This window comes from Phocoena sinus, chromosome 13, assembly GCF_008692025.1.
Source record: "Phocoena sinus isolate mPhoSin1 chromosome 13, mPhoSin1.pri, whole genome shotgun sequence".
Lineage (NCBI taxonomy): Eukaryota > Metazoa > Chordata > Mammalia > Artiodactyla > Phocoenidae > Phocoena > Phocoena sinus.
Genome location: NC_045775.1, coordinates 45,121,708 through 45,147,979, shown reverse-complemented (window position 1 = coordinate 45,147,979; position 26,272 = coordinate 45,121,708). Strand labels below are relative to the sequence as shown.

General features: G+C 35.2%; 1 protein-coding gene across 1 annotated transcript in view; it reads left to right on the top strand.

Moving 5' to 3' along the window:
• Nucleotides 1-26,272, top strand: part of PSME4 (proteasome activator subunit 4) — a 101,960-nt gene that overhangs the window by 44,475 nt on the left and 31,213 nt on the right. The window contains exons 7-20 of the mRNA XM_032652499.1: nt 411-485; nt 1,672-1,794; nt 3,926-4,018; nt 4,819-5,084; nt 7,801-7,987; nt 8,659-8,748; nt 9,479-9,543; nt 12,965-13,115; nt 15,017-15,115; nt 15,336-15,405; nt 15,869-15,936; nt 17,025-17,240; nt 17,760-17,917; nt 19,444-19,539. Coding sequence (XP_032508390.1) covers nt 411-485; nt 1,672-1,794; nt 3,926-4,018; nt 4,819-5,084; nt 7,801-7,987; nt 8,659-8,748; nt 9,479-9,543; nt 12,965-13,115; nt 15,017-15,115; nt 15,336-15,405; nt 15,869-15,936; nt 17,025-17,240; nt 17,760-17,917; nt 19,444-19,539 — 1,757 coding nt within the window. The remainder of the gene's footprint in view (nt 1-410; nt 486-1,671; nt 1,795-3,925; nt 4,019-4,818; nt 5,085-7,800; nt 7,988-8,658; nt 8,749-9,478; nt 9,544-12,964; nt 13,116-15,016; nt 15,116-15,335; nt 15,406-15,868; nt 15,937-17,024; nt 17,241-17,759; nt 17,918-19,443; nt 19,540-26,272) is intronic.

Here is a 26,272-nt window from a genome sequence, read left to right as displayed (position 1 = left end):
TTTATTTTGGTTTTATCAGTATCTGAAAGTATATACATGTACTGTGAAATGCATGAAGAGTAAAACCCTGTTGTTTATTTCCTTTTGTACCCTTACTGGCATGGCGCTGGACACCTGGTGGATGTTTTCTACATGTGTTTGATTAAAACTTATTTTTCTCTTTGCATTGTGGATGATGCTTTGTCATTTCCCTTTTTTAATAAGCATTTCAACTGCAATTGGTTTTTAAATGGGTGACGAGAATCAGAACTTAAATTTGGAGATTTGAAAAAACTGAGTCATAAATCAAATATTAAATTCAGTTGTGCCCATAGTGATTGTTCTGAAAAGAATAAATGGATAAGGGGTGTGACTGTGACCCTTAGAAACAACAAATGTATTAACTGTCTTATTTTTTTGTTTACTTTCAGCAACTAGTAAATCTCTTTGCTCGATTGGCTACAGATAATATAGGGTACATAGATTGGGATCCTTATGTACCAAAGGTAATTAAGAACATTTGAACATATACAATAGTACTGACATCATCTTTATGTCTTTAAGAAGTGTGTTTTGTATTCTTATTTCTAGCACCACATAAAATATTTTTTGACTGTTAGTAAAAACATAAGTAATTTAAAGGATAGATCGTTTATTTTCAAAAAGTAATTGGATCATATCAAGTTATCATAAATGTTTGATTATTTTGTCTTACCTATGCAGGACATGAACTATAAGTTTCAGAGTAAGTAATTTAGAAAGTACTAAAACTATTATTCAGGGTGTCATACATTCATCCCTTCCAACGAATTTTGTGTATTGTATTTGATTGTTCTTCTAGAGTGTTCCCCACTTTTAAAATCACATTGTATACTTTCCTAGAGTAAGTAAAGCCAGAAAATGTCTCTAGGTGCATTATTGCACATTTGGTATTGTTTCACCTGCTGTAGAATCATCGAGCTTCAAGAAGGCTGTTACGGGGCATCCGGGTGGTTCTGATGTGCACACTGACAGTAGAGCAGAGCTGGGGAGCAGCAGAAGGCATATGCTCTGATTGCCTTTGCTTGTGCTGTCTTTCTCTGTTGCTGGCCAATAGAAACTAAGAAGGAAAAATAAATTTCCCCAGTCTTTAGCCCTGCCATATCTGACATATTTAACGACAGATTTAAAAAATAAATCTAATTGTATTAAAATACAGTTATTAAATGACAGATTAAAATGCAGATTCTTAGGGGATAAAGTCAATGGTAAAATTTTGAGAGGGAGAGTAATCGGCCAGAAGATATTTGTGTTTTGTGCATCCTTGGCTTGGAATGAGAGCATAGGAAAAATAATTTTATGTGCATTTAGGGAGGCAGAAAGTAGTCAAAATATTTCACATTGAACTACAGTTATCTACATTTTGCCTTTTTATGTTTAAGTCTCATTTGCCAACTTTGGAGTACATGGATATGGGTGCTTCATAGTCACATGCCTGTGACCTCAGAGTGTCATTAAAAAAAGTGTACAGATATTTATATGAAATTCCTAAGGAATAAAGCAAATTACTAAACAGTATGTCATTTTGCTTAAAAAACAATCAAATGAGAATATATATTCAATATAGTAACACTAATGTGTAACACTTAGCTTAATGAGTTATTTGATATCTGTAAATATTTATTCTTAATTCTTTTTTTTTTCTTTTAAAAGATATTTACAAGAATTCTGAGAAGCCTGAACCTCCCAGTGGGAAGCAGTCAAGTGTTAGTCCCAAGATTTTTAACAAATGCTTATGATATAGGACATGCTGTAATATGGATCACCGCCATGATGGTTTGTAATACATTATGTTTGGTTTATATAGTTTATGTAAATTTTGTGTTAACCACATAAAAATTCTACATAATCACATAATTCTAGATTAGTGGCTTAGTTGGTCATTTGATTCTTGGATATTTCTGATGGAGTAAGCTTATGTTTCTCAGACTCAGAATGTAGTCATAATGTACCATTTATAAATCTCCTTAAGTAATGGACCTTAAAAGTAAGGGTCAGAAGTTCAGAGTTTTGATTATTGTGATCATTTTGTAATATATAGAAATATGGAACCACTATGTAATACACTGGAACTAACAGTGCTATGGGTCAATTATAGTTTAATTTGGGAGGGTGGGGAAGCAGTTAGAGTTTTAAGAGATTCAGAATGTCTGTAATAGTTTTACAGACCAAGAACCAGAGTCATGGGTAAAAGAACTTTCCCAAGTCAAATTGATAATGATAAAGGTAGATTGAACTCAGGGTTCTGCATATGCTCAATATTAATGCATTTATTGTCAGTGTTCACATAAAACATCATATTGAACACAAAGCTTATTGACCAAGTAATCTTAGTGAAGGGAGAAGTATGAAGGATTATTTTACTGACTGTCATCTTCCAAATATATACTGTAATTTTCTGAATGGTCATTCATATTGCCTCTACAGTTATCTCCTTTTTGAATTATTCTGCATTTGATATTTGATATTGTTCTGTGTTTGTTATTTTCTCCCAGGTTATACTGCTCGGTTGGCTGTTTCTGTCAAAAAGACAGAATCGTTGTGAGAAGTTTAGCTCTTAAATTTCATTGTAAGATTAAAAGAAAAGAAAATCTCAACCTCCTCTTTTTTTTTTGTTATTTTATTAAACAGAGGGAAAATCCCATTTTCTTTCTGATATTCAACAACAGCAAAAACATACAGATATTTAGTATTTTACATAAGCAATGAGTTAGAACTTGTTTTTTAGGAGCCACAGAATTAGATCGTGATTGGTATCAGCCTTATTTTAATGTTGCTGTTTCTCACACAGTTGTTCTCATTGGCAGTTTCATTTTGTGTTAAATATGAATATTTAATATAATTTAAAAATCAACAGTGCTAATTATTATGTTAGAATTTTGAAAATTTTATTGGTATTTTGCTATGGAATTACGGTCTCAGTAGTTGCCCTGTACTAAATTGGGAAACGTGAATGTGGATTTTATTTCAGCAGAAAGACATGTTCCTTACGTAACTCGATATTCTGCCTTAGGTCTGTGCTGATTCTTTTTTTACTTGAAATATAATTGACATATAATACTATGTTAGTTTTGGGTATACGACACAGTGATTTGACATTTGCATGCATTATAAATCTGTGCTGTTTCTTGAAAGAAGATCATCTTGAGACAGATAGGAGGTTTCAAGGCCAAGTTGTAGTCCTTTATTCCCAGGGTGGTTCAACTTGATAAGATGATTGCCAGCCTTTTCCTCATTGCCGCCGCCCCCCTCCCCTGGCCCCCCTCCCCCGCCACCCCATCCCCCACCCCCGTCCTGCAGCCCAGGTTCTATGGTTGTTTGGTTGGCTGTTTTGGTAACAGATTAAGGGAAAATTTTTTTTTCCTTTTTTGAATCACAATATAGTCACATATAACAGGTCTAATCACTTGAAACATTTAGAAGTAATAATAAAATATTTGAATGCACTTATGTAACTCTCACCTCCTTATTTCCTGCTGTGAGAACTTCTTCACTTCTTGAATCTTTTAAGGAATGCTTTTTATGCTTACTGTTGCCACAGTTGGTTATTTTAAGATGGTAATCTTAGTGAGAAAAATTATTTAACTGCAAAGAGTAAAAGATATTGTTATTCTAAATTGAAAGGTACCTTTTCCATTTTCTGATTTGGTTTCAGTAAGTTGCCCTTATTTTTTATTTTAATTTTATTTATTTATTTGCCCTTATTTTTAGTAGACTGTCTTGGATTGATTTGTATGAAGTTCATCCGGGAATTGTTTTTGACTTTTATTTAGAGGTAGAATTGATTTTTGCCAGCAGGATGAATATAAGCCACGTTAAGAGATCTGTATATAGGCCTGGGCCTGTTAACCCCTTCAGTTTTACAGATAACGTGGGTACTGATATTTTTGCTCTTTTATCTGAACAGGGTGGACCAAGTAAGCTAGTGCAAAAACATTTGGCTGGTTTGTTTAACAGCATCACATCTTTTTACCATCCTTCAAATAATGGCCGCTGGCTGGTGAGTAATGTTCATTTTTTTACTCTTAGGGTTTGGAATTTTTTAAGATATGGTCACATGTAACTATTGCCTATTGTTTAACCTATGATACATTTTCTGTCCTTTGTCTAAGATTTGGCTGTATGTCAATGATCACGTTTACATTAAGTTACTGTGTTCACAGAACATACAGAAATAAAGATAATACTAGTGTGGTAACTGGTAACAAAATGCCACAAACCCATGGAATCATCTCTTCAGTTTTATCATGTTAGATTTTTTTGTTTGTTTATTTGTTTGTTTTTAAGTTGCCTGGTTAAAATGGCTTTTCACGTAATGGAAGATTCATGTGGTGCTAGAAATTAAAACTGAAATTTGAAACACATCTTTATTAATTATTATCAATGATTAATTGATAAGAGTATTTTATTCTATCTAGTTAGGCCATACAGGTCTTTGTAATAAGATTGTACAAGCTGTTAAACAGCAAGGTCCTACTGTATAGCACAGGGAACTATATTCAATGTCCTGTGAAAACCACAATGGAAAAGAATGTGAAAAAGAATATATATATGTATAACTGAGTCACTTTGCTGTACAGCAGAAATTAACACACCACACTGTGTTGTAAATCAACACAGTATAGTTGTAAATCAACTATACTTCAATAAAAATTTAAAAATAAAAAGGTTGTAGTCGAAAAAAGAAAGATTATACAAGCTGTTATTTTAAAAATCTTTACTTGGGAGGGTAGAGAGGAACTATGAATATCTATAGGGGAACTAGAACCTACCTAGGACCTTCTGCTTCTGTGTCGCCAGAACAAGTTAATGAAACTACTTCAGCGGTTGCCAAACAGTGTTGTTAGAAGATTACATCGTGAAAGATACAAGAAGCCTTCTTGGTTAACTCCTGTGCCTGATAGCCATAAGCTTACTGATCAAGATGTTACAGACTTTGTACAATGCATTATTCAACCTGTCCTCTTGGCTATGTTTAGCAAAACTGGTAGTTTAGAAGCAGCCCAGGCTCTGCAGAATCTTGCACTCATGAGACCGGAGTTAGTAATACCCCCTGTACTTGAAAGGTAAGTATAGCTTTACTTGTTTCGTTGAAACCTCAACTGTGGCTACTGTTATTCTCTATACTCTTTTGCTTGGCTTTCTTTTCTTTTCTGTGGCTTCTGTTTTGCTATCTTTGTGCTTATTCCTGTTCCTAGAGGAGGCAAGACATTTTAACCTAATGATTGGTAACTTGATAAAGGTTTATTGGAGAGAAAAGAAAATTGATATGAAACGGATAAAATAAAATATTTTGAATTATTTGCACATTTTAGCTACTCAAGTTTTTGCTCATAAATAAAGCTCTGGCTGTTTTTTCACAAAATGTGAGTGTCACTAAATATTGAGAACACGGCAGTGAATGTGATTTTGCATTTCTATTTCTCAGGCTCAACGATAGACAAGAACATTTGGTTGCCTGTATTATTTTCATATATTGTATAACCTTGTGTGTATTTCCACAGTGTTGATTTTACTGCATTCATTGTTTTGTATGTTGAAATAGTAACAAAAGTAGTTCTCCATTTGCCTCATCACTGTCACAGTGTAGACCTGGTGTGCTTCATAGGAGAGAGCCACTCTCAGTTGTCTTGGGTGTTCAGGAGCAGATTGCTTAAGCTGTCTGTTATTCATTCCTTTGCTCCCTGAACTTCAGCTTTATGATTCCTCTCTAAATGGCTTTGTCAAAAGTAGAAGAAGAATGTTAGATTTTGGAGCCCAGAAGGATCTAACAGTTTGAGTTTCTTAAAACTCAGATTTGCCCAAGGTCCTTACTGGCAGAATACAGATGACAGCTTATTTTCTAACTGTTGAGACAAGAAAATTGGTGACATTTACTTGGCAAAGGGTATCCTGTTAAAGATCTTCACCAAAATGGGGCTCCATTATTTGTAATTTGAGTTGCTTGTACTATCTTGCCCTGTCTCTTTGCCATAACTATTTAAGTTGTACTTCACTTTCTCAGCCTCCCCTGTTTTTTTATGTATACATCTTGGGGCCTTGAAACTTCCAGCATGTACAACTTAATTAGGAAGTGGAATGGGGAAGTTAGGCAGTTTCTACTCTGTCTTCAGCCTTCAGTGTTCTTTGCTACTTGACCTCCACGTGGTAGCAGAAGCTATCAGTCAGTGGCAAGTCCCTTGATGCTCTTCGGAGAGGAGAGACTTGCCTCTAAGGGGGGACTTCAGTTGTTTGCATAGTTAAAATTTTGAACTCTGAGGTGTTGGTGTTTCTTTACTTTCCCTTTGTTTTGCCTTATTTTAATGTTTTCCAGCTGATGAATTATGACTGGTGAGATAAGTATTTAGTAGAACGAACAAAGCTTATAAATACAAATACAATTATCCATCACATTTTTCTTTAGTTCTCAAATTTTGGACAAATTTAATACCAGCATATTCTGTATGTATGCTTGGCCAAGATAAATATTTAATTAACAAAATTGGCAATACAATGACATTTTTTGAGACTCATTTGTAATTTTGTCCTGTTTAGAAGTGGCATTGCTACCTTTTTTTTGATGGGTTTTTGTTTTTTGTTTTCTTTTTCTTCTTTTTTTTTTTTTTTTTTTTTTTTTGGCCGCAGTGCATGGCTTGCAGGATCTTAGTTCCCTGATCGGGGATTGAACCTGGGTCATGGCAGTGAAAGTGCCGAGTCCTAACCATTGGACTGCCAGGGAATTTCCAAGCAAAAGTCTTTTTTAAAAAATATGTATTTATTTGGCCACGTGGGGTCTTTTTAGTTGCAGCACACGGTATCTTCGTTGTGGCATGCGGGCTCTTAGTTGAGACATGCAGGATCTAGTTCCCTGACCAGGGATCAAAGCCGGGCCCTCTGCATTGGGAGCGCAGAGTCTTAATTGCTGGACCACCAGGGAAGTCCCCAAGCAAAAGTCTCTTAAAAGTAAAAACGTAGAAAAAAAATTTTAGGCACTTAGTTTTGCATCTCCTGAAGACAGCCTCTGCTGGAGTTTTTGGTTTGTTTCATTCATCTTTTAAAATAAGCATAGGTTTGATTTTTTTTTTTTTAATCCTAGTTAGAGATCCTTCTTTTTTTCCTACTTATTTATGATTAAATTTCCTTATTACTTATCTTTTCTGTATAAGAGGAATTTAAACTGACTGTATTTTGGATTTTTTTTCCTCCTATAGGATAGATTCTCAAAAGTGAAAGCACTGAGCCATAGAGTGAGTGTTCTTGGCTCGTGATCAAAGATTGCGTTTGTCTTATTCCTCCTGTTTTATTCACTCTAGTCTCAGGCATATTCTCTTATGTTTCTGATAGCTGATTTCCAACTTTAAAATACAGTCTTTTTAAAAGTATAAAATAGACCCTTCAGCATTTTAGTAAGATTATTTTTTCCCGTAAAAGGGAAGAGTAGAGTAGTTGTAACTTGTTATTCCTGAATTCTGATAATCACTGACTGTTAAGATTAGATGCAGTCCTATTGGAATGTGGAAATGGATTAAGATGCTGAAAGAATGCAAAAATCTACCAGCTAATGTTACTTTTCAGTGTGGAAATGGCATGGAGGAAGGTGGTAAGGTGGCAGGGAGTTGGGGAAACATGTACCTTTCCTTTATTTGTGTGATTCTGTTCACTTTGAGAGCAAATATTCACTCAAAATACTGTGCCAGCTACAAACCTTTAATCCAAAATGCAGTTTATGAATTTAGTATGTTTAATGTGTATGTATGTTTATCTGTGTTGGAAAATTTTTTAAATTCTGTTTTCAAACTATAGAACATATCCTGCACTAGAGACTTTAACAGAACCTCACCAGCTCACAGCTACATTAAGTTGTGTAATTGGAGTAGCCCGCAGTTTGGTATCAGGGGGCAAGTGGTTTCCTGAAGGTCCAACACACATGCTACCTCTGTTGATGAGAGCATTGCCTGGGGTGGATCCAAATGACTTTAGTAAATGCATGGTGAGCATGTTTATGATTCTGTTTTGTATCTAAGTTATAATTATGTAAATGGATATCTTATTACTTTTTCAAATATTCTTTAGAACATAGTAAAGTGTAAAATTTGTTAATGGTAGCAGAGTTATATCTGTAGATGCCCAAGTTTAGATCTGTGGACAGTTAGTTGATCTATGTAAGGTCTTCCTTAGTAATTTCCCATAACGTGTGCATTTATGATCATATGGTGTTTTAAAGCTCATTATGTATCTCCTATCTTCCTTAAGCAGATACATTAAAAATGATAGCATATGATCACTTGCGCTTCCATTTGTCTGCACTTGTCACAAGGAGCATAATAAAAATTACTGGGTGTGAAATGCCAGATTCCCCTTATACACACACCTTCTGACTTACAATATCGTTCACTTTCCCTCTTCCCTGGTCTCTAGCTTCTGCATTAGCATTTTCTATTTACTCTTAGCTAATGTTATATTTTTGGTGGGAGGCACAGTAACTTCTCAATGACAAAAGATTGCAGAACTTTGTGCTTAAACCAAATAAACTTTCAGAAAAATTGTTGTGGGATTTCCCTCAGAATAATTTATTTGGTACTTTATTGTAGCTTATGGTATACATGTATTTTGGAACTAGAGTTATGTAATTAATATTAGATCTTTTGTATCTTCCCATAGATCACATTCCAATTTATAGCAACATTTTCCACCCTGGTGCCTTTAGTAGATTGTTCATCTGTACTACAAGAAAGAAATGACCTCACAGAAGTAAGGATGCTTTCTGGTTGTAAAAGGATTGGTTATCTGAGTTCTGATTCTTACTGTATAGGCATAGTAATATTTGATAGTTTAAAAGCAACCTTGCAGAGGTGCTCATAAGTTAAAATTACTGTTTTGTGACCAGAACGATATAAATGGAGGTCATCATTGATAAAATAATCTGCAGAGCACCCACCAAAGGGGGTGGTCAAAAGTAGGCTATTTTAGTAAACAAGTGACATGTAAAGGTGTATTTCAGTGTTTTGTCACTTTTTAATGTTTTGTTAAGCAAAGGTGGTGGCATTTTGTTTTTCCATCTTATGTTAGGAATAAATCTGTTAAGGGGATTGGCATCTAATTCATTACTGTCTGGGTTTGTTTTAGAACAATTTTCTTTATTACAAGTATTTTACTACCTGACTTTTGGCATGTAGATGTTTAAGTAGTGAGAGATAATCCTTTACACATACACCAGCAGTTTGAAACTGTTATTGATTTTTTAAAAAATGGCTGCCTGACTTCTGTTTGGGGCCCTTACAAAATATGTTAATTACTTCTTATTTTGGTTCCTGGAAAGTAGATGAGTTATTCTAAATTGATACGGGATTATGGTGCTGTTTCTCAGTGCTCAATGTAATAATGCAGTGTTAGAAACATTTTGTAGACTATAATTGAGTTTTGTTCAGAGAAAAAAAATCAAAGACTATTTTAAAATTTTCTCCACATTGACATGTTACAGGTGGAGCGAGAACTTTGTTCTGCCACAGCTGAATTTGAGGATTTCGTCTTACAGTTTATGGACAGGTGAGCAAGTACCCCAGATATCTCCTTTATCTGGCATTCAAAAATAGTGATGTCCTGTCCCAGCAACTTTAGCCTCGTTTTGCATTGCAACCTGTATTTAATTATTGGGTTGGCCAAAAGGTTCGTTTGTTTATTTCCATAAGACGGCTCTAGTAGTACTTAGTTGTCTTTAACTTCATTCGAAACAATTTTGTTAGATTGTATGTGACAGCTGTCATATTGGGGTGCATTTAGAAAAAGACATCAAAAATTGGTGAATTTTTGTGTAGCCATTTTAATATTGAAGGTGGAAGAAAAAAGCAACATTTTTGGCATATTACGCTTTATTATTTCAAGAAAGGTAAAAACGCAACTGAAATGCAAAAAAAAGATTTGTGCAGTGTATGGAGAATGTGCTGTGACTGATCAAACATGTCAAAAGTAGTTTGCAAAGACAAAAAGACAGCCCTCAGAATGGGAGAAAATCTTTGCAAACGAAGGAACAGACACAGGATTAATCTCCAAAATATATAAACAGCTCATGGAGCTCAATATCAAAAAAACAAGTACAACCCAATCAGAAAATGGGTGGAAGACCTAAATAGACACCTCTCCAAGGACGACATACAGATGGCCAAGGGGCACATGAAAGGAAGCTCAACATCTCTAATTATTAGAGAAATGCAAATCAAAACTACAATGAGGTATCCCCTCACACCAGTCAGAATGGCCATCATCAAACAATAAATGCTGGAGAGGGTGTGGAGAAAGTGGAACCCTCTTGCACTGTTGGTGGGAATGTAAATAGTTACAGCCACTGTGGAGAACAGTATGGAGGTTCCTTAAAAAACTAAAAATAGAACTACCTTATGACCCAGCAATCCCACTACTGGGCATGTACCCTGAGAAAACTATAATTCAAAGGGACACATGTTCCCCAATGTTCATTGCAGCACTGTTTGCAATAGCTAGGACATGGAAACAACCTAAATGTCCAATGACAGATGAATGGATAAAGAAGATGTGGCACATATATACAGTGGAATATTAACTCAGCCATAAAAAGGAACGAAATTGGGTCATTTGTAGAGATGTGGATGGACCTAGAGTCTAGAGTGAAGTAAGCCAGAAAGAGAAAAACAAATATTGTATACTAACGCATATATGTGAAATCTAGAAAAATGGTACAGATGAACTTATTTGCAGGGCAGGAATAGAGACACAGATGTAGAGAAAGAACAGGTGGACACAGGGCAGGAAGGGGAGGGTGGGACGAATTGGGAGATTAGGATTGACATATATACATTACCACAGGAAAATAGATAGCTAGTGGGAACATGCTGAGCTCAGCTTGGTGCTCTGTGACGACCTAGATGGGTGGGATGTGGGCTGGGGGGAGGCCCAAGAGGGAGGGGATGTGGGGATATAATAGCTGATTCACTTCATTGTACAACAGAAACTAACACAACATTGTAAAGCAATTATACTCCAATTTTAAAAAATATTTGAAAAAAAGTGGTTTGCGAAGTTGCTGGAGATTTCTCTCTGGACAGTCCTCCACGGTTGGGTAGACCAGTTGAAGTTGATAGCAGTCAAGTCAAAACATTAATTGAGAACAGTCAACGTTACACCACACGGGAGACAGCCGACATACTCAAAATATCCAAATCAAGTGTTGAAATCATTTGCATTAGCTCGGTTGTGTTCATCACTTTGATGTTTGGGTTCCACGTAAGTTAAGCGAAAAAAACCTTCTTGACCATATTTCCACATGCGATTCTCTACTTAAATGTAATGAAAACGTTCCACTTTTATTTTTTTTATTTATTTTTTTTTCGCGGGCCTCTCACTGTTGTGGCCTCTCCCGTTGCGGAGCACAGGCTCCTGACGTGCAGGCTCAGCGGCCATGGCTCACAGGCCCAGCCACTCCGCGGCATGTGGGATCTTCCCGGTTCGTGTGGGGCACGAACCCGCGTCCCCTGCCTTGGCAGGTGGACTCTCAACCACTGTGCCACCAGGGAAGCCCAAAACGTTCCACTTTTAAAACAAATTGTGATGGATGATGAAAGGATACTGTACGATAATGTGGAACAAAAGAGATTGTGGGGCAAGTGAAATGAACCACCACCAACCACACCAAAGGCTGGTCTTCATCTAGAGAAGGTGATGTTGTGTATATGGTGGGATTGGAAGAGAGTCCTCTGTTATGAGCTCCTTCCAGAAAACGAAATGATTAATTCCAACAAGTACTGCTCCCAATTAGACCAACTGAAAGCAGCACTCGACAAAAAGTATCCAGAAATAGTCAAAAGAAAATGCATAATCTTCCTACAGGATAACACAAGACTTCATGTTTCTTTGATGACCAGGCAAAAACTGTTACAGGGACTTCTCTGGTGGTGCAGTGATTAAGAATCCGCCTGCCAATGCAGGGGACACGGGTTCGAGCCCTGGTCCAGGAGGATCCCACATGACACAGAGCAGCTAAGCCTGTGCGCCACAACTGCTGAGCCTGAGCTCTAGAGCCCGTGGGTCACAACTACTGAAGCCCGTGCACCTGGAGCCCATGCTCCGCAACAAGAGAAGCCACCACGATGAGAAGCCCACGCACCGCAACGAAGAGTAGCCCCCACTCGCCACAACTAGAGAAAGCCTGCACGCAGCAATGAAGACCCAATGCAGCCAAAAATTTAAAAAATAAACCAACAAAAAAAACTGTTACAGCTTGGCTGGGAAGTTCTTTTTTAAAAAAATACTTATTTATTTATTTGGCTGCACTGGATCTTAGTTGTGGCGTGCGGGATCTTTAGTTGTGGCATGTGAACTCTTAGTTGCTGCATGCGAACTCTTAGTTGTGGCATGTGGGATCTAGTTCCCTGACCAGGGATTGAACCTGGGCTTCCTGCATTGGGAGCGCAGAGTCTTAGCCACTGGACCACCAGGGAAGTCCCTGGCTGGGGAGTCCTGATTCATCCACTGTATTCACCAGACATAGTACCTTTGGATTTCCATTTATTTTGGTCTTTACAAAATTCTCTTCGTGGAAAAAAATTTCAATTCCCTGGAAGACTGTAAAACGCATCTGGAACAGTTCTTTGCTCAAAAAGATAAAAAGTTTTGGGAGGATGGAATTATGAATTTGCCTGAAAAATGGAGCAGGTAGTGGAACAAAAGGGTGAATACGTTGTTCAGTGAAGTTCTTGGTGAAAATGAAAAATGTGTCTTTTATTTTTACTTAAAAACCGAAGGCACTTTTTGGCCAACCCAGTACTGTGCAAGGCTGGTGCTTCTTAAGTTACAAAAGGACAGTTGGTTTGTGATCCATGTACAAATTAAGTAGCTATCACTTGCATAGTCATGACAATAGATTTATCTAATCAACAACAAAAAATGTTAAGCCAGTTTTTAGTTGCTAAAGTTTTACTTTCTTTGGGTTATTTAGATGCTTTGGACTTATAGAAAGTAGCACATTGGAGCAAACAAGAGAAGAGACAGAAACTGAGAAAATGACTCACTTGGAGAGTTTGGTCGAATTAGGTCTGTCTTCTACGTTTAGTACAATCCTCACACAATGTTCCAAAGAAATATTTATGGTAAGAGTGCATTGCTGCAAAGAATTAAATTCCAACTTGTAGTTTTATTTGATGTTTTAAAAATTGAACTTCAGGTTACTTTGTATGCATATCATGCCAGCTTATCCTTTCTTTCCATACTAAAATTTGAAAAAGATGGGGAATTCTTTGGCAGTCCAGTAATTAGTACTCCGCACTTCCACTGCAGGAGGAACAAGTTCAATTCCTGGTGGGGAACTAAGATCCTGCGTGCCTCATGGCGTGGCGAGGCCAAAAATAAAATAAAATTTGGAAAAGATACACAGTTGATCCTCATTATTTGCAGATTCTGTATTTGCAAATTCAACATAGTGTACTTGCTAAAATTTATTTGTAACCCCAAAATTGGTACTCGCAGTGCTTTTGTGCAAACTTTTGAAAGTGGCAAAAATTTTTGAGTTGTGCGTGTTTACAGCTGAAATCGAATAAGGTGACACTCTGCCATCTTGTTTTAGCTCTCATACTGTAATGTAAACAGGTGTCCTTTTTTCATCTATTTAAGGCCAGATCGTTCACATTTTTGTGCTTTTTGGTGATTTTGCATTTTAAAATGGCCCCCAAGAGTAATGCTGATGCACTCACTGTCTAGTGTTCTAAGCAAAAGGTAGTTGTGATGGACCTAACATAGAAAATATTAACATGTTTTAGGTAAGCTTCATTCAGAAATGAGTTACAGTGCCTTTGGCTATGAGTTCAAGGTTAATGAATCAACAATGTATTAAAGTGTCAACAATGCAATTGTTGCAAAAATGCAAAAATCAACAGTGTATTAACGACATTAAAGTGTCTTCAAAGAGAACCACACATAAACAAAATTATATATCCATATATCCATCAGTTGATGAAAATGTAACCAGAGGTTTATGGGAACTTAATCCTGTATTTCCCCTAAGAACTGTGGTTCAGTGTTTGCTAATTCAGTGCCCACAGTGATTTTACAGAGCATAACTACTGCAAATAACAAGAATTGACTGTATGTTTAAAATTTACAGTAAAATACTACTTGGGAGAAAAGTTTTGAAAATTGTTTATGCCATCACATAATAGAAATTAAATCCCAAATATAAAAATCTGGCAAACTGTGATGAATGAGAAATAGTTTGTCCTCATAAGGCATTCTGTGAGCATTCACTTATTCAGTATTAGTTGATACCTATTATATACAATATGGTATTTATTTCATATTTTCTATTCCACTACTCTCTATCCATTTCTGTTTCTTCTTTCGCTATCTGAGATTATCATCGTTCAGTGTTTATCCTGGTTAAAAGCTAAACTGCCTTACACCTGCATGAAATATTTACTACGATTATGTTAGTATAAAGAAATTAACATAAATAATCTCTTATTTAACCAAAATCTTTTGAAAGGAGTTGTTTATAATTTGCAGCATTGTCAATCCATGTCTAGAGCTAATTCTTTAATTCAGAAATGAAATTAAAATTCTGTGACTTGATTGTAAAATTAAATAGAATGCTTCAAGTCTTTTAGAGGAGAGAAAAATATAGTTTGTAGTTGTCAGAATGACAAACTGTAAATATTAGATATTACCCCAAATTCCCTCTGTTATATTGGATTAGCCAACAAGATAATTAAATTGCATTTGCTTCCAGCAGCTCTGGTTTTGTGCTTAGCATTTCTGCAGCAAATAAAATCTTGTGCCGCAAATGTTTTGTTCACATTAGGGTTTTGTGCAAAGGTTATTCATAGACCTGAATGTAGCATTATTAAGCAAATCTTTATGTATTCAGATGGTTAAGTTTTTCCTACTTGGTTATTTTTAGTATAGTGTGAGTATCATTTTCTTTGGTGTTTCAAAAGATGTTTAATTTTCTTAAACGTGCTGGTTAGACATTTTCATTTGTTACATTATCTTTTAATAGGTGGCCCTTCAGAAGGTTTTTAATTTTTCGATTTCACATATATTTGAAACAAGAGTTGCAGGCCGCATGGTGGCAGACATGTGCCGTGCTGCAGTGAAGGTGAGTTGGGGTTTTCTGGACTGATGAATTAATGAATCAATAGCCATGAGTTTTATGTGGTTAACTATTTTAGACATGCTTATCATTCTTAAAATACACATTTCTTTCAGTAGCTGCTTATAGCCCTTATTTGCCACTGAAAATAGAGCTAGTGTATACTTTGTGACTGTTCAATACTTGTGCCTTTCAAAAAAACTTATTTGTACAAATATGTTTTCAGTGCTGCCCGGAGGAATCTTTGAAGCTATTTGTTCCCCACTGCTGCAGTGTTATAACTCAGCTTACAATGAGTAAGTCTTAAGGTTATTATTCTGTATTTGTAACTTTAGCAAATTTTTTTCTTGGTTTCTACAACTCTGTTGATGGAAACAGATTCTCTAAGCCATGCAGTATTTTAATTTTACAGTTTGGGGTAAAATTGCTCAAAACAAGGTATCATCCAGGGTTGACAGGTAGCTTAGAAATTTTACTCTATTACATTAATGTTTTCATACATACAAGAAGCATTCAGCTGTTGCTATAATATCTGTTATTTTGTGAGATGTGTAGGGGCAGGCGTCCTGGTTGGTGTGTTTATTTTCTTGAAAACTGAGCTTCTACCTCCTCTGGAGCAAGTCCAGCTTAATGAAGAAAGAAAGAAAAAGTCCTAAAAGAGACTTTTCTCAGCTATTAGAAATATTAAATATAAATACTTTTAAATGATGCATTTAGTTGGATTTTTTTTTTCTTCTGATACTATTTTGCTATTTTTAGATGATGATGTATTAAATGAAGAAGAGCTAGATAAGGAGTTACTATGGAATCTTCAACTTTTGTCTGAGGTATTGTAAATCTTTGGAATAAGAAAATATTTCTGTGAAAATGTTGACTTGCTCTGAAGATTTATCCTGTTTTGAAAAGTTAACTTTAAAACATGTAAAGTCGGGCTTCCCTGGTGGAAGTGGGTTGAGAGTGGTTGAGAGTCCTCCTGCCGATGCAGGGGACACGGGTTCGTGCCCCGGTCCGGGAAGATCCCACATGCCGCGGAGTGGCTGGGCCTGTGAGCCATGGCCACTGAGCCTGCATGTCCGGAGCCTGTGCTCCGCAACAGGAGAGGCCACAACAGTGAGAGACCTGCGTACCGCAAAAAAAACCCACAAAAAACATGTAAAGTCATAAGTTTGAAAAATGTCTTTATGGGACAACAAAAAGTCAGATAAATCTCATTTTCTTATTATAAAAAGAGTATGGTAACTGTTGACTACTTCGTGGTCAGTGCTTTACCTGACTTTTTACTGATTAATTCTACTGTGGGTAACTCTGACTGAAAAGTGTATCAGATTTGGCATCTTCCTCCCCCACCCCACACCATGCTAAATTTGGCCATCAGTCAAACTTCAGTTTCCTATAGGGGTTAGTTCAGAAACCAAAGAACAGAGAAATCCATTTAAATAAGTTTTGTCTCTTTAAGGAGATAGCCTCTTGAAAAGGATGTTACTATGGCACTTCAGAGCCTAAACTCAGAAAATGTGTTTTGATCTTAAGAAAGAATTCATTGTTAGAATATAATTAAAATGATAATCCTAAAATGAATTAAAGTAATTTTAAGAAACACTATTACGGGCTTCCCTGGTGGCGCAGTAGTTGAGAGTCCGCCTGCCGATGCAGGGGACACGGGTTTGTGCCCTGGTCCGGGAAGATCCCACATGCTGCGGAGTGGCTGGGCCCGTGAGCCACGGCCGCTGGGCTGCGCATCCAGAGCCTGTGCTCCGCAACGGGAGAGGCCACAACAGTGAGAGGCCCGCGTACCACAAAAAAACAAAAAAGAAACACTTATTATTTTAGACTACTTTAATGGCCAAACATAGTTAACTTTAATTGTTGATTCTTGATCTTTTAACCAAAATATCTTTAACTGTTTTCTTTTTAGATTAGTCGAGTGGATGGGAAGAAGTTGCTTCCTTATAGGGAGCACCTTGTAAAGATTCTCCAAAGAACCCTACATTTAACCTGTAAGCAGGGTTACACTCTGTCTTGTAACCTTTTGCATCACCTTCTTCGTTCTACTACACTTATCTACCCTACAGAATACTGCAGTGTGCCAGGCGGCTTTGACAAGCCTCCTTCTGAATACTTTCCTATCAAGGCAAGCATTTTCAATAATTTAGGATTCCAGGATATATTGGGTTATTTTTCTAAGGGATTCAAAGTGCAGGTTTTTTCCTTGTTGTGTATTAAGGTGTCACTTCTTTATTTTTAACATAGATTACTAAAACTATTATTGGAATGTTTTAAACTTGGGAAGTATGATGTAGCTCTCATCTAGCTCTAGTTTTCTTCTTTTCTGTTTGTATGTGAAATGACTTTTTAATGCCATATTTAACCTCCATAGTTCCATATAATTTGGGGGTGGAATGCAATAGCCTTACATAAAATTATTGTTACTGTTATAGTAAACTCATATTTGAGTGGCTCTTCAGGGAGACCCTTTTCAGGAGTGATAATGAAAGACTCCTATGATGTCTTCATACCTTTATTTTGTGCACTTGCTGCCTTAGGTTTGGATTACCTATACAGTTTCTTTTAAGCCTTTTAAAATACGTTTGTATGTTGTTTTTTTTTTTCTTCTAACTTCTCAACTTGCTAATTAAATGCTATTTTCTAGGACTGGGGTAAACCAGGGGACTTGTGGAATTTGGGGATCCAGTGGCATGTTCCTTCTTCTGAAGAAGTGGCTTTTGCCTTCTATCTGTTGGACTCTTTTCTTCAGCCTGAGCTCATCAAACTCCAGCGTTGTGGGGATGGAGAACTTGAAATGTCTAGGTTAGTTTTCTTTTATAATCAGTTAGTGTTATATGGTTGTAGACTAAAAAATTCTTTTTGTGCCTCTCCCTCTCTCGATGGCATATCTGATGTATTCATTTTCTTTTTTTTTAAAATTAATTTATTTTTGGCTGTGTTGGGTCTTCGTTGCTGAATGTGGGCTTTCTCTAGTTGCAGTGCGCGGGCTTCTCACTGCGGTGGCTTCTCTTGTTGCGGAGCACAGGCTGTAGGCACACGGGCTTCCGTAGTGGCTCGCGGGCTCTGGAGTGCAGGCTCAGTAGTTGTGGCGCATGAGCTTAGTTGCTCCCCGACATGCGGGATCTTCCTGGACCAGGGCTCGAACCCGTCTCCCCTGCACTGGCAGGTGGATTCTTAACCACTGCGCCACCAAGGAGGTCCCTGATGTATTCATTTTCAATGTGTGTTTTGAATGTCTGCCATAAATGTGATCAGAAAACCATTTAATACATTTAAATGGTTTTCTAATCACATTACTATAATATAAAACTATATAATATAAAACCATTTTATAGTTTAATAACAGAAATTTTGTCATAATACTTAAACATCTTAAATAGAAAAACTCAGAGTTTTTTCCTAGTTTGCTTTTAGTGCCTTCTATTTAGCAGTGTCACTTGTGCGTCTTTTGGGAAGTGTGTGTAAATATGCCCCCTTTGTAAGGAAGTGCCTGTTTTTCTAGATTCGCCTTAGATTTTATTGGCTTGTTTCTTTTTAGTAATTCTTATACTATTGATATTAATATTACTTAGAGAAATATCTCTAAGATATTGTTTCTCCCCCAAAGAGCTTTAGCACGAAACAATTACTTGAAACCACTAGACTTTTATAGTTTGAATCTTTGAAAGTTCCTAAAATCATAGTAAGAAAATTACTATGTGTCAAATAACAGGAAATTCTGATAAGCAAATCCAGTAGGAATGGGCTTGGAGGAGGAAGAAGTATGATTGACTTACGTTGGCTGTGTGGTACTCTGAACTGCTTTTTGGAGTAAATGTTTAGCTAGTCTTTTTTTTTTTTTGGCCACGCTGCATGGCTTGTGGGATCTTAGTTCCCCAACCAGGGATTGAACCTGGGCCCTTGGCAGTGAAAGCGCTGCATCCTAACCACTGGACCTCCAGGGAAGTCCCTAGCTAGCGCATTTTAAAAACAGACTGTAGTGGAGAATCTTCTGTAATACTGTTTTCCCTTTTTGTTAGTGGTTGTGATCTTTGGGTAAATAGGGAATTAAATTCAGAATTGCTTCACAAAGGGCAATCAGTTGTTGTTACTTGTGATTATTTAGAGCCTGTTTAAATGTAAGCAGGTCTAATATTATCAGTAAATATCTGTTTAATTACCTTGTACTATTAAGAGGGTAAACTGAAAACATTCCTCATTTCTATGCCTTAATTTTGTATATTCCCACTTGATAAAGTTTTTTACTTCACCTTAAACTCTACAAGGCTTTTTCTTAAATAGGGATTTGGAGTCTTCTCAAATATGAAAATGCTCTTTATTTTTTCTAGAGATGATGTTCTACAGAGTCTGACTATAGTACACAACTGTTTAATTGGCTCAGGAAACCTCCTACCTCCCTTGAAAGGAGAGCCAGTTACTAACTTGTAAGTAAAAATAACTACTTTACATATTTTGCTGTTTTGCCATTTGGCATATATTTTAAGACTTAGTCACATAATGAGTCACTGGTTTTGTTATTGGTGTTGTTTCTGTATCACTTTAACCTTTTTGTCATTGTTAGGCCAAAAACACCTGAGGCACAGTTTAGATCTATAAATTTTAGGGCTTTATTCAGATTTTTCATATGGTACCAGGATAGAATAACTTTCAATGCTAATCAGTTTTAAAATATCAACTTAGAGATATTAAGTTCATCTGTTAGTTTACTGAGTTAACTAAGATAAATTCTTTAAAAAAAGAAAGGAAAACACCTTTTTTTTTGGTCTGCAATCAATGGTAAGGATTTTCTAGCAAAAAACCTGGGGTGTTTTTTAATAAAAATTTGTTCTATGTTGTTCATTATGATTTTGAACTTTTGAGATCCACCAAGTTGCTTTTACAACTTTAAGTGCTTTTCAGAGTATTATTATTTCAAATGAATGTCTTGATTTAGTCCATTGTCAGTGTTACCATTTAAGTTGAAAAAAATTGAGTTTAAATGAAATCAGCTGTATATAACTTTAGCTCACTTATCAAGTACATAGATGCTAGTTTCAGTATACCATGTTAGATCATTTTCTCTGAACACCAACATCTCATTGCTGAATAAGTTAATGAAAATCACACAAAATTGAGTAAGGAAACCTTGCCACTCAGAAAAGCAGAAGGGGAGAATTATTTGTTGATTTTGCAACAAAAATCTTAAAATGTTTCAAGGAATGGTTTTAAAATGTGGCTTGCTTGTCTTTCCATATTCTGCATAATCAGTTGTTTGGGGTCATACATTTTCATAATTCCCACTTATTTCACTTATCTAAAAACTGTTTCTAGGCATTGAACTTTTTAGATTACTCATTAGATTTAAGAGGGAGAAGTAGGGTCGTTTCAGGTAAGGAAATCTGTTTTAAGTTTGCCTAGGAATTTACTGAATTCTTTTAAAGAACTTTTGTTTTTCATCAGTTTTATAGTTTGATATAAGAGCAATTTTACCAAAATTCATTTTTGTCAAGAGAGATGTTAAACAGTGTTTTTAAATGAGAGACCTACAGAAATGGTTTTGATTTCCCTAATGATCTTTAACAGTATGTAATTAGTAAGAACTTAACTCTTACGGCATGCCAAAAAGCTATTTCATACGTAACAAATTGATTATATCAGTAAACTTAGTTCTGCTTGAACGTGTTGAAGTGTGGTCCTTTAATCCAATAATTTATCTAAGAGCAAAAGCATTTATCTTCTGTGTATATAATTAGATTATTTTAGTATTGAGTGATGATTACGATACACTCAGGAGGCTTAGAGGTTTCCGTTGAACGTTCATTTCAGCATGGAGCCATTGAAGCAAAGTCTTTATCCTTTGAAATAAATGTACATTAGGGCAAATGTTCCATATATATTTGGTTATTATAAAGCCAGTTAGATATGTATATAATGAAATGCATTTTCAGTAAGGAAAACAATACCATATTATTAAAACCTTATTAATGCCACAAAAGATAATTAAGCAGATTGTTAGCCCATTTTACTATACATTATAAGCTATAAAATTGAAACGAATATCCCTTTATAGGTTTTTTTCAGAAAAGTTGAAAAGGAAAGATGATTTAGATTTAAAAGTGTTGTGTTTAGAATTTTCACTTAATGAAAATTTGACATAATAAAACCTAACGAAGTAATACAAAATTATGTTTAATATAAATGTGTTTATATATTTTAATTATAAAATATATTTTCTTGTATATTTAATAGTACATAATGAAATAAAATATACAACGAGGAAAACTTCAATCATTTTAATCACTGAACAGTACACATTTTTAGGATTTTTTATAGTTATGTACACCAGTCAGTGTAATGATTATACAAAGTACAGTTAGAGATGAATGAGCATCCCTTTGCCTTTGAATTGTCAAAAGAGAGAGTTTGTAAAGTCTTCCCTGGGCTTTTAATTAGTTCTTAACAGAATCCTTTTTTAAAAAACCAATTTCTAACTGGTATCACCTTCACCTGAAATTTTAATTTATTTTGGCAATATGTGACTTTTTACATTGACTTTATATAACATTATAACTTTTTTTTTGTAGATAGAAAGTTAGTTTTCACTAAAGTAAAATAAAATAAAGTTAGCCTTTTAAATTTCTAAAATGCTTATTCTAATATAGGTCAATAATTATTAAAATCTTCTAAGTGTAAATTGATTTGAAAGAACTAATCAAATAATTTCAATTGATGGTGCCATTGTTCTGTAATAGTGAATCATACTGCCTAGTTTGAAGAAAGAAGATCTGTAGCATAATTCTTGGAGATTATCAGTAGCAGGTCAATTTGAAACTAGAAGATGAAAATAGCTCTTTTATTTTGGACATGAGTTATTCCAAAGGAGATAGAGTAAAATGTGCCAAGTTGGGGAGAAAAGGAAACGCATAATGGTGACCAGTGCTTTAGTGTAATGCCTAAGATATCCGGTGGTGTTTGGCTGTGGTATTTGTGGGACATTTTGCATTTTCTGAAATACCAGACCAGTTTTTGGAAGCACCTAGCAGCTCAATTCTTTTTTAAAATTTAAACTTACATTTTTCTTATATAAATCTCAATTAGGGAAAATATTCTAGCTGCTTTAATTATTTTTTGTCGAATCACTTATTATTAAGTTTGCCTTGTGCATGTATTAGTAGTATTAGTCTTCTGTCAAATTGCAGCAGTAAAAAACCAGAAGCTTATTTCAGTTCTGAATTTTCCTGTAAGGAAATCTTAATTGCTAATAGAGTATATGGGATCCCATTGTTCAGGGAAATGGCTACCACATGTGAAAAACAATTTTCTATGCTATGTGATTAGAGACTGACAAAAAATAAAAAGCTTAGATGAGATGAGTTGATTGTCCTAAGTATAAAGTAAATTATATATCTAATGATATCTACATTGTACTTTTTGGCCTTTAGCAACGTAGGGTTACTAAGTATCTTGTACATATTTTAAATTTTACTGTTTCAAAGGATGGATGAAATAAGGTCCCTTGAGGGTTTAATTTACCCTTAATTGAGTAAATTTTTTTAGTTTAGTTCAGTTTGAAATTTAACAGTTTTGTCAGATACCAAGGTTACTGAATTAATCTTAAACCTCTCTATTTTGCTCTTGGAACCTTTAGTTAATGATTTCATGGAAACATTTGTGCTATAATTTATACTCATAGTTCTACCTTTATAGATGTGGAAGTTGGATTATGTCTTTCCAGGGTCATGTAGGAATTTTGGACACTTGCCTTTAATCCTCAAATGGTCATTAATTTCTCCTTTTGCAGTCCATTTCTTTAGAATCTTTTAGGTCTAACCAGCTATCACAGGATGCAAAAAACTAACATCTATAAAAACAGGGTTACTCAAGGTAGAGGAGTCATCATTTTTCATCTCAAATATTTCTTCTTTACTTTGTGCCCCCTTTCCTCCAATAGATCTGTTAAGTCATTCTTAGTTAAATCATTCTTAGGAGCTCAGCTTTTACTAACTTTTCACTCAAAAAAAAAAAAATTCATACTTAAGGTCTAAGAGTTGAGACCATTTCATGAATATGTGAAAGGATGTGTTGTTATGCGATGAGGGGCAGGGCTAGCTAACCTCTCTTGGCACCTCCAGGAAACTACCCAGCTCTGCTGGGGGAGCTGCACACAGAAAAGGAAACAGTTACTACTCCACGGTGAGTAACCCTGTTTTCTCCTTATTTCACCTTCTGACTGTTTTCATTGATTTTTAAAAAAACTTGTGTGTCAGACATGGAAATAGTTCTTATGCTCCGAGTTAATTTTAAACCTAGCGGTATGTAAGATTCTCTTTACTTGGCAACCTTTTGTTCACATGGTAGAGTCAGAGCCAGCCTTTAATTTGTGTTTATAGCTATTGTTTATGCCCAGGATTGAACTGGATAACAGAACACAGAAATAGGCCCGTTGTCTGTTGTGAAACACTTGTTATCTTGAGGGAAAAAAAAAATCTGTTAGTGGCTTGGTTTTTATACCTTTTATGTTTGTTTTCATTTGGGAGGGGAGGGATTTGGAGCAGGGTAGGTTGTTCTTCCACTTACAGAAAGGGAGAATTATTGTTTGCAGTTGTTCCATGACAGTTCACCTAGCCTTCATTTGCATATTTGATTTGTATTGTATATTTTGTTTTTATGTTACTGGTCATTTCTTCCTTTTTCACTATCCTTTCTTTCCCACCAGTGATTATTTTCATCGTTCTACTCTAATCAAATCTAAAGAAGATTGCCATCTAGTGGTACAAATATCATAGATGTAGAAAATGTACAAGTTTTTTGTTTTGTTTTGTTTTTAAAGTGGTACAGATATTAAACACATTTTGTTATAAATTCGGTGGCTTGGTGGTCCTATGTAGTTGCTATGAACCTGATTTAACTTGATTATTATTGTATACATGGTATTATTTGTAATATGTTGTGTTGAAATTATTTGTCATACTTTTATTTTTATATTACTGTTTGTAAAAATGAACCAGTGATGAGTAGAATGAATTTCACTCGGGGTGGGGGAGTGATGATATTTTATTTAAATTGTATATATTGCTACTATAGTGTTTAATCAGAATGCAGATCTATAATTGTTGATAGCACTTTAAGTCTACTCAGCTAAGATTATATACATAACTAAAAGTTACAAGAGCAGATTTAAGTATCAGAGAGTACAGCCCAGCACACGTAGACTTAAGATGTGACCACAAAGAGATACAATTATAAAGTCTTACTTGGGTAATGGATAGACATTTCTTTTAGAAAATTATTCTTCTAAAGATCAGAAGAAATATTTACGTATAAATATGTATTTATACTCAATGAGAAGCATTTGGTGTAAAAGGTGTCAATACAATCAGAGTTTAATTAATTTGTTAGATAAGAAGAGATCAATTAAAGCTGAATCTTAGATAAATAAGCATAAGAGAAACTTGAGATGGATAAGAACAAATAAAGTAAAGCTGAACTGTATGTCTAAACAGATGCCTTCTATACTCTTGAGATGTGTAAGATGTGTTTTAGTTCAGGTTTTAAAAGTAAAAGCCTAAGCCATTTTAATTTAAATCTATTACTTAATATTTTAAAAGCCCACACAGGTTGATATGTTTCTAAATAATAGTAATAAGTGATAGTACTTCATCAACTTTTCTGATAGGGAAACAATTCAGAGTGACACATGGATTTTTAGAATTAGCATCACGGTTCTTAGATGAGACTTGCTATTAAATGTAGTTATAGTGTGATTGGTGTTATTAAAGTCAGAAAGGCGTATAAGAAAAACATTTCAAATTCCCAACTGATAGCCTTTTGTTTGCTTGTTTGATATAGTAAAAAAATTTTCGGGATAGCTTACTACAGTGAATGCTTTTTAAAATGTCATTTGTTAAGAGTAATTTTTGTGACAATAATTAAAATGCATGCTTGGTTCAGTACTGTGCGGTACTAGGTATGGACGGGGTGAGGTACAGTTGTATTCCTACTTTAGGAAACAACTTATGTTTATAGCAGCAGTGAGGGGACATGTACTCTCATGTGATAGCTTGTGGCCAAGTACTTCCCCATGCTTTACCAGGGAAGGCGGAGGGGGGTGGGTAACAGTCTTTCGCCTAACGCTTGTTACTATGTGAGCACAGCCTTTTTTCTCTTTCGTGGTCAAATCTAATTTCAGTAAAGATGTTGGACTTCCCTTGAAATTCATTGTGAAAGAATCTGATTTTATTTTTTAATGACTGGACTCTGGATACATATATATTTTTCAATCATACATAATTTTACAGAATGTTCAAGTTTGCAAGCTGTTGCCGAAAGTTGAAACTTTATGGAATGAAAACCAGATTTTAAGAAGAATCTGAATTTGAAATTCTTGAAATTCTCTGAAAAGCAAATTAGCATTTTATATTATGAAATATTACCATTCTTTGTTTATATTCTGTAGGCTTGGTTTTGAAACTTGGGACAGTACCGTTGCCATCCACATTATGGCAAGGAACATAGTTAAATAATTGGCATTTTAGTCATCTTAATGTTATTACCCATTTAGATAAATTCCAGAATTCATAAAAACCAAATATTAGGGTAGAAATAACTTAATTAATTCAACTTAAAAAAATACAGTACGGGGGAGGGGTATGTTGATTTCAAAATAGTGTTTTCTTCATTACAAGTGTTGTGTAGGTCGTGAATTATGAGCAATAATTATAAATTTTCTATTTATTACTAATTAGCCTTGTATAGGATACGCTTACCCCATGTTTCCTTGGCATTTGTGCCTGTCTTCCTTTTCTTAGAAAGTATTATTGCTTTGTTTGTAAACAGTTATTGAATTGAATCTCATATTTTGAAATAAAGTCTACTTATTTTTCATTAAAGAAAATTTAGATTTCAGATATAAAGGTTCATTATTCCCCAGCAGAATCTGTCCATACATACCTAAAAAATGACTTTTAATGTAGTTTTTTTACATCTGAACATCTTCAAAAGTAGTGGCATTTTACTGCAGATGTCAGGAGAGATCAGTTTAGCTGGTTTTAAGAGGGGTAATGATTATCTAAAGATTATCTAAAGAATACTGTATATTCTACAGTAAAATTTGATGGTGATTTTTTGGTGTCTAGTTTTAACCTTTATTATAACATTGTAAAGCTGACTTTTCCTTGT